At 42.0% G+C, this 8,569-nt stretch overlaps 1 protein-coding gene across 1 annotated transcript; it reads left to right on the plus strand.

Moving 5' to 3' along the window:
• The first annotated feature begins 3,272 nt into the window (after positions 1-3,272).
• LOC129738027 (uncharacterized) lies at positions 3,273-8,051 on the plus strand. Its single transcript, XM_055729200.1, has 2 exons — positions 3,273-4,148; positions 4,860-8,051. Exons 1-2 carry the CDS (start codon positions 3,273-3,275, stop codon positions 8,049-8,051), a joined length of 4,068 nt encoding a protein of 1,355 aa, XP_055585175.1.
• Positions 8,052-8,569: the final 518 nt, after the last annotated feature.

Raw genomic sequence — 8,569 nt, forward strand, 5'->3', positions numbered from 1 at the left:
CTATTAAATAAGCTAAGTGCTCACTGTCACTTCAACCTTTAAACGCGATGTTATTTGATTTCATGCCATTAATTCATATTTTGTATCAAAGCGTTTTTTTTAATGTGATTCAGCGTTTTTCAAATATGTGATTCGGCAGTTGTTTGAAAATCTACTTTTTTGGACTTGTTTTATTTAAATTTTGATATTTGAGATACTTATCAAAGCCTTTTGCAAAAATTCTTCATAGTAGTTCTCGCGAAGTTAAACTTAAAAGTGGCAGATTTCAAAAGTTCGTTACGAAAGATACGCAAACAGTTTTAAAAACTTGAATAAAAAATTCCGATTTGTATGAAAATGTTCATTCATGTTAATCCTTTAGTCAATTTATTTTGATAAAAAGTACATAAGTTGCTGACTTTGAAACATAAATCAATAATTTATTCAGTTTCCATACTTCTTATTTTGAAGATTATGCAATTGACTGATTGATGGGCGAAAGCGTGATATGTTTAACCGTGAAACGTCCAGCTTTTTATAAGCAGTTTCGTAATATCTGAGATAAATAGCAACCGTTGAGTAAGATTTTTAAAATTTAAGTTTCTACGAAGACTGCAAGTAATTTTGGCTTTGAAGTAAAAGAATTTTTTTCTTCCTTCTGTTGAGACAAAATTCTGATGAAATTTTATACCAAAATGAATTATAAATATTTTTCAAAGTATAACTTAAAACGCTTTACAGTCTTCAGCAAAGAAGTAAAAAATAATATATAGACAGTGATTGATTTATCATAGCACTGATTTTTAAAAGCCTTATCAGTAATACTGGATGCGATAGACAAAATCTGACCAAAAATTCGAGTTCAGGACGCGAAATTAATTAAAAACAAGTTATAAAACTTTGACAGAAGATTCGAATCAAACAGTGTGTGAAGTTTTTGAGTTCAAGGTTGGAATGACGACGAGAAAGCACTGAATTTCTATTGAGTTTTGTACCGATCTGTAAAAACTTTCTGTAAAAACTGTAGATAACTTGGTAAAGATGACGTGATTCTTATACATGTCTAAGCAAATGAAACTGAATTCTAAAATTGAAATTCACACAATTTAATCTGTGATCCTACTAATCAAGTGATCCTGCCTTTGGAGAATCGATTGAATTTTTCGGAATGAAACTTTAAAGAATTTTAAGGCAGCTCTGTTTTAAAACAATATAGATGATTTTCCAACAGAGTTTGGATCAGTTTTAATTAACAACTTTGTGTTCATAAATAACTTGTAAAATGACAAAGTTATAATCAAAACAAATTTGCTTGTATTTGCTTTGATGATTTATATCAATCACCCTGGTATGATAATTGAAAATTCAAATAAAATTTGGGCACCACTTCCTTTCGAATCCGTCTTAGAAGAAAACGAAACGAGCACGAAGGCACCAACAACAATAACTTCAACATGTCCTTGCTCTTGTCGTACGGCATGCCGCTTCGCTGGCTGAACGGCAACTGAATGGATAGTCGACGGCACCTCGGCCTATCATTTTCTTCCTCCATGCCATGGATTCGGTTCGGTTTTAGGTTGGGTTGGGGTGGATCAAATCGAACCGCACAAGAACGGGTCTACGGTTCTGTCTGTAACTTGCAAGCAGGGATGCCAACTGTTTTTCAGAAAAGTCTGGAAGATTTTGAAAAAAATGTCTGGAAAAGTCTGGATGGCTTTCTTTGTAGGTGATGACCTTTTTTTTTTTTTTGGTCGTCAAATCGCAATATTGTAGTAGTCTAAGGATCTATACTCATTCCTTGACAATAATCAATGTCAATGTCTGAGTTTATGTGACCGAAAGCTTGAACAACCGAAAGCTTAGACCCATTCAGCTGTCAAAATAACTTCTGTATTCTGCTTCACAGTAAATTCAGTCTTGCAGTTCTGAGCAATTGGATTTTAATAGCATTTTTTAACTAAAACGTTGAGCTTATAGAAATTTCTGGACAAATCTGGATAATTTATGAAAAGTCTAGACCAGACAACATGAGGTCTGTATTTCTGGTTGACACATGAAAATCTGGAAGATTCCAGAAAAATCTGGAAGGTTGGCAACGCTGCTTGCAAGTTTGCAAACGTACATCGCATCATCGCGCTGCATGCAAGCAACTTGCAGACTGTAGCTATCTTCGGAAATGATTCTTTCTGTTCGGCTCAAGGGATTTTATCTTCGGGCTTGCAAACCTCTGGTTTGAAATTTTCGGAACGTGCAGTCAAAGGATTTTACCGCGCGGTTGTCTTTTACTTGCAGACACGTTCGACGTTCTGCACATAAGGGAGAAAGAATCAGTCTGCAACTTTGCAAGACGATTCTTTCGTGGCTGACGTCGGTCTGTTAGAATCGGCTAAAAGTCGTGCGCTGCATGCTACATGTAGGGATCTCTTTGCACCTCTGATTAGTAGAAAAGAATGCAATAAGATAAAAAAAAGTGCTAGTTTTAAGTTTGATACGTAAATTTAAAAAAATTGTCGACAAACAAATAAGATTAAAAGAAAAAAAGACGAAACATATCTATATAGAATGTTCGATCCTATCAAAACGGTGGTGACATCTACATGTGAACATTCTAAATCAAGGATCTTCAAGTTTATCGCAAAAACGCAGTATTTCGACCAACTGAACATTTTATGCGAACTGTGGTATCCGGCTAGGTCGAAAGTTATAAAAGGCCTTCGTGAGAAGAATTTCGCCCCTGTTTCTGGTTGTGACACCGACCCGTCAAGTTGACAACAGTTGTTTACAAAATCTTTAGTTTACCAATAAGAAGAAAGTTTAGTAGATTAAGTTGAAATTTATAGAAAAGTAAGAATAAAAGTGAATTAAGAGAGAAATCATAGAGAAAAGTAAATATAGTGCATGAAAACCTAGAGGAAGAGAAGAATTATCAATAAAGGAGAGTGTATACTTACCTGAACTTACCTGAGTTGTGTCAACGTGGTTACTTACCTGGAGAACTCCATCCGTAACTCCTACAAGTGTTTTCTGCTGGTTCCTGAAAGCTGAGGTATCGTCATCTGGTCCTTCGAGCCGGATTAACGTCGAATTCCGTTATCCGGTGCCCTTGCCAACGCTGAAAATTCCGGTCAACCAAGACACAACACGTCTTTGAGGTTACGTTTGGAACGAACATATTATACAAGGCACTTGCATTGCCTGTATCAGGTAATTAGATTTCCAACACCTATCTATTTGTCCCGTGTGAGCTACGCTTGTCCCTCATTTCTAGTTCCTGCATCCCGTTCCGTTCTACAATGTCTACCGAACGTCGCTTGAAAGCCCTCAAAACCAGGCTTCGCAGTATTCAAACATCATTTGGGCTAATCAAGGCGTTTGTGGACGAATATAACGACGAGACGCATTCGGATGAGGTTCCTGTACGTCTGGAAAACCTTGGTGTTTTGTGGAATGATTTCCTGAATGTTCAAGGAGAAATCGAGGCCATGGACATTCTGGAGCCGAAAGCAATTGAGGCTCACCTAGCACAACGAGTGGAATTCGAGTCTCTGTATTACAAAGTGAAAGGATTTCTTCTTGCTGCCAATAAACTACCACCTTCACCCAACATGCCAATCGGTTCCAGCTTCACGTCGCACTTTCCTTCTTCTTCACATCATATACGGCTCCCAGACATCAAAATTCCAACGTTCAGTGGCACCATAGACACGTGGCTCAACTTTCACGATCTCTTCGTATCGCTTGTGCACTCATCGCATGAACTTTCTAGCATTCAGAAGTTCTATTACTTGCGTGCTTCTCTCTCCGGCGATGCCCAAAAGTTGATTCAGACCATTCCGATCAGTTCCAACAACTACTTAGTTGCTTGGAATTTACTCTTGGATCACTTCCAAAATCCAAGTCGTTTGAAGCAGTCGTATGTCGATTCTCTGTTTGAGTTCTCAGCATTAAAATCGGAATCAGCTTCGGATTTACATTCTCTTGTGGAACGATTTGAGGCCAACGTCAAAATTCTACATCAGCTAGGCGAACGGACTGAATACTGGGACATACTGCTTATTCGAATGCTTAGCATTCGTTTAGACAGCACGACTAGACGGGACTGGGAAGTTTATGCTACGACTAAAGACAGTGTTTCATTCCAAGACCTCGTAGCATTCATTCAACGCAGGGTAACTGTTCTAGAAAGCATTAAGGCAAAGGTTCCAGAAATTACTTTCTCTGGAAATTTAAGAAAATCCACACAGCGGTCTGTTAGTAGTCATAGTGCTTATCAGCTGAACGATAAACATTGCGCAATCTGTTCCGAGAATCATGTTCTGTACCATTGCCCCAGATTTGCAAAAATGAGTTTGGACACGAAGGAGAAAGAAATTCGTCGACTGCACTTGTGTCGTAACTGCTTGCGTAAGGGTCATTTAGCAAACAACTGTTCATCCACAAGTTGTAGAAAATGTAGAGGGCGTCATCATACTCTGCTGTGTTCAGGAGACTCTCACAACAACAAGTCTTCTGAATCCACGAAAGCCGAAAATTTTCTACCATCTCAACAACCTACGACGTCGGTGTCAGCCAGTCTGGATAATCCAGTGAGCCTTGCTTCCACTGGTTCGAAAAAAGAATAACTTGCCACAGCTATTGTCAATCTCATCGATGACAATGGAACAATTCACACTGCCAGAGCTTTGCTTGACTCTGGAAGTGAGTGCTGCTTCATCACAGAATCGTTATCGCAACGAATGAAGTCCAGCCGCGTAAAAATCAACCTCCCCATCAGCGGAATTGGCCAATCACTTTCCCACGCACGACACAAGATACAAACCACCCTACAGTCTCGTGTCAGCAACTTTTCAACTACCCTCGAATTTATTGTCCTTCCCAAGGTCACTACTAATTTGCCAACATCATGCTTTGACGTCAGTGATTGGAAAATACCTTCCGACATCAACCTAGCAGACCCCGCCTTCTTTGCAACCAATCCTGTCGAACTCATACTAGGAGCCGAAATCTTCTTCGAGCTACTCAAACCTCCAGGACGAATTTCTCTCGGCGATAGTTACCCCCTGCTGATCAACTCTACATTAGGCTGGATCGTATCTGGAAGGACAAGCAACTGCCATTCTACAGGTCCTGTAATGGCATCCGTAGCTTCGGTCGCTGAGCTTCATCGGTTGATGGAACGATTTTGGTTAATCGAAGAAGGTGACTCAACTCCGTGCCACTCAGTGGAAGAGGCTGCTTGCGAGAACCACTTCCAGAGCACGGTTTCTCGAACGGATGATGGCAGATACATGGTGCGGTTACCAATGAAGCAGGACCTTTTCCCTAACCTAGGCAACAATTGGAATACGGCAAATCGGCGTTTCAAGTACTTGGAAAGTAAACTATCACGCAATAATGATCAGCGAATCCAGTATGTCGAGTTCATGCACGAATATTTGTTCTTGGGTCACATGTGTGAAGTAAATAGAGCTCACCAAGAAGACGCTCTCGAGTACTTCATGCCTCATCACGCAGTTATACGCGAATCCAGCACTACTACTAAAATTCGCGTAGTCTTTGATGCATCCTGCAGGTCCGCATCCGGTGCATCACTGAACGATATCCTCATGGTTGGCCCTGTAGTACAGGAGGACATCCGATCTATTATCATGCGAGCTCGAAAACATCAAATTATGCTTATTGGCGACATAAAGCAAATGTATCGACAAATATTAGTGGATCCACGTGACACCCCGATGCAGCGCATTATCTGGAGAAGCAATTCAACAGCACCATTGGCAACCTTCGAGCTCAAAACCGTCACTTACGGTACAGCGAGCGCCCCGTTTCTAGCAACTCGTGTGTTGCAGCAACTTGCCGACGACGAGCAAAAGGATTTTCCCGAAGCAGCGACTATCCTGAAACAAGACTTCTACGTAGACGATTTATTCTCCGGAGCTGAAACTGTTGAAAAAGTCATATCGCTACGCAAGCAACTTGATGCATTATGTCAGCGAGGAGGATTTGAACTCTGTAAGTATGCATCCAATTCCGAAGCAGCCTTAGAGGGACTTTCAGATGACAAACGAGCTCTACAACCAACTATCGAATTTGATGGGAATCCAATCATCAAAACTTTGGGTCTACATTGGGAACCTACTTCCGATGTTCTCAAATACGTCATCGAACTCGAACCATTATCATCCGACATGTGCCTTACTAAACGACACGCTTTGTCATTGATTGCGCGACTTTTTGACCCCCTTGGCTTAGTCGCACCGGTCGTGGTGACTGCTAAGATCTACATGCAAGTTTTATGGACATTTCGAGATGAAGATTCCAAAACCTGGCCTTGGGATCGTCCTCTTCCGAAAGATCTAATCATTCGTTGGAATTCGTACTATTCACAACTTCATCATCTTAATATGCTCAAGATTGAACGTTGCATTTTGGTCGCTAATCCAACATCCATTCAGCTTCATCTCTTCTCTGATGCGTCAGAGTCAGCTTACGGCGAATGTGCCTACCTACGATCTGTCGACCCATCCGGTTTTGTAAAAATTGCATTGATTACGACCAAATCGAAAGTAGCCCCCCTCCAAAAGAAAAGTATCGCTCGCCTTGAACTTTGCGGCGCCTTAGCCGCCGCCCAACTTTATCAAAAAGTCATTTCCTCGCTGAAAACCAACCCAGAAACCTTTTTTTGGGTTGACTCGACAACCGTCTTGGCGTGGTTAAATTCCACACCTTCTACGTGGAGCACGTTCGTCGCCAATCGCGTGTCGAAAATTCAATTGGCTACCATCAACAGTCACTGGAATCACGTGTCTGGAAAGGAAAATCCTGCTGACCATCTTTCCCGTGGAACCACCGCCGAGTTTCTTCTGACTTGCTCATCCTGGTGGAATGGTCCTGATTGGCTGAGGCTTGAACCTGAGTTTTGGCCTAGCAACAACCATCAAAAACCTCTTACTGAAGTGGCAGAAGAGAAACGAAAAACTCTATCACTGATTGCCGCAGCCCAACGTGAAGAGACTTTCCTAGATTCTTACGTGCAAAGATTTTCCGACTATAGAAAAATGCTTCGAGTGACTGCCTATTGCATGAGATTCATCGATAGGTTTTCATTAAAAACTAGCTTCAATCACCCAACAACCAATCTCACAGTCGAGGAAATCCGAAGAGCAGAAAGAAACCTCATAAGAATTCTACAAGAACAACATTTTGAAGAAGAACTTAGATGCCTACACGACGGAAAACAAGTGTCATCAAAATCAAAGCTTCGTTGGTTTCATCCAATTTTGGGAATCGATCATCTACTTCGCATCGGGGGACTTTTGAACAAAGCTCCACGAACCTACGACAGCAAGCATCAAATCATTTTACCATCCACCCACGCATTCTCGACTCTGCTCATTCGTTCTTTCCACCTCAACCATCTGCACGCCGCTCCTCAACTTTTACTAAGCCTCCTACGTATGAGATATTGGGTTTTGGGGGCCAGAAATCGTGCCCGATTGATCGTACGTCAGTGCATCATCTGCTTTAAAGCTCGCCCTAAATTAGTCGAGCAGTTTATGGGTGAACTACCTGCTGCACGAATAACAGCAACACGACCATTCGCCGTCGCGGGCATTGATTATTGGGGGCCCATCTTTCTCAAACCAGTCCACCGGCGCGCTGCGTCTGAGAAAGCATTTGTCGCTGTTTTCGTTTGCTTCTCAACGAAAGCAGTACATATTGAACTCGTTGCCGATCTTAGTACTGCCAAGTTCATTCAAGCGCTTCGGAGATTTGTATCGCGACGAGGATTATGCTCCGACATGCACAGCGACAACGGTCGTAATTTTCTGGGAGCCGACAACGAATTACGCCAATTGGTCAACAGTACTTCCCACCAACAAGCCGTCAATCAAGAGTGCCTCGCTAACGGAATAAGATGGCACTTCAACCCACCAAAGGCTTCTCACTTCGGGGGACTGTGGGAAGCGGCTATCTTTTCAGCCCAAAAGCATTTTATCCGTGTGATTGGGAATCATACATTGGCCTACGACGACATGGTTACGCTTTTATGTCAGATCGAATGCTGTTGAAATTCTCGCCCCATCACCCCCCTGAGTGACGATTCCTCGGATCTAGAACCACTCACTCCCGGACACTTTTTGATCGGTTCCCAACTAAAAGCAGTTCCAGACAACGACCTATCAGATACCCAAATGAATCGTCTTCGCAAATGGCAACAAACCCAGAAAATCTTCCAGGACATTTGGAAGAGATGGCATCGCGAGTATCTGTGCACTTTGCAGGCAAGAACCAAATGGTGCAACACTCCTGTCGAAATGAAACCTGGTCAACTGGTACTTCTTAAAGACGAAGGAAAAATTCCTATGCACTGGCCAACAGCGAGAATTACTCAGATCCACCCCGGAGAAGATGGAATTACACGGGTTGTTTCGGTTCGAAGTTCATCCAAGGTCTACACACGTCCGGTGACGAAAATTTGTGTACTGCCGTTCTCATCACAACCAACTCCTACTGAAGCGCCTGAGAAATCCAACAAGTCCGGTGAAGGCCAATCCGATATCCAGGGTACAACGGTTCCAGTTTGCAG

This window comes from Uranotaenia lowii, chromosome 1, assembly GCF_029784155.1.
Source record: "Uranotaenia lowii strain MFRU-FL chromosome 1, ASM2978415v1, whole genome shotgun sequence".
Lineage (NCBI taxonomy): Eukaryota > Metazoa > Arthropoda > Insecta > Diptera > Culicidae > Uranotaenia > Uranotaenia lowii.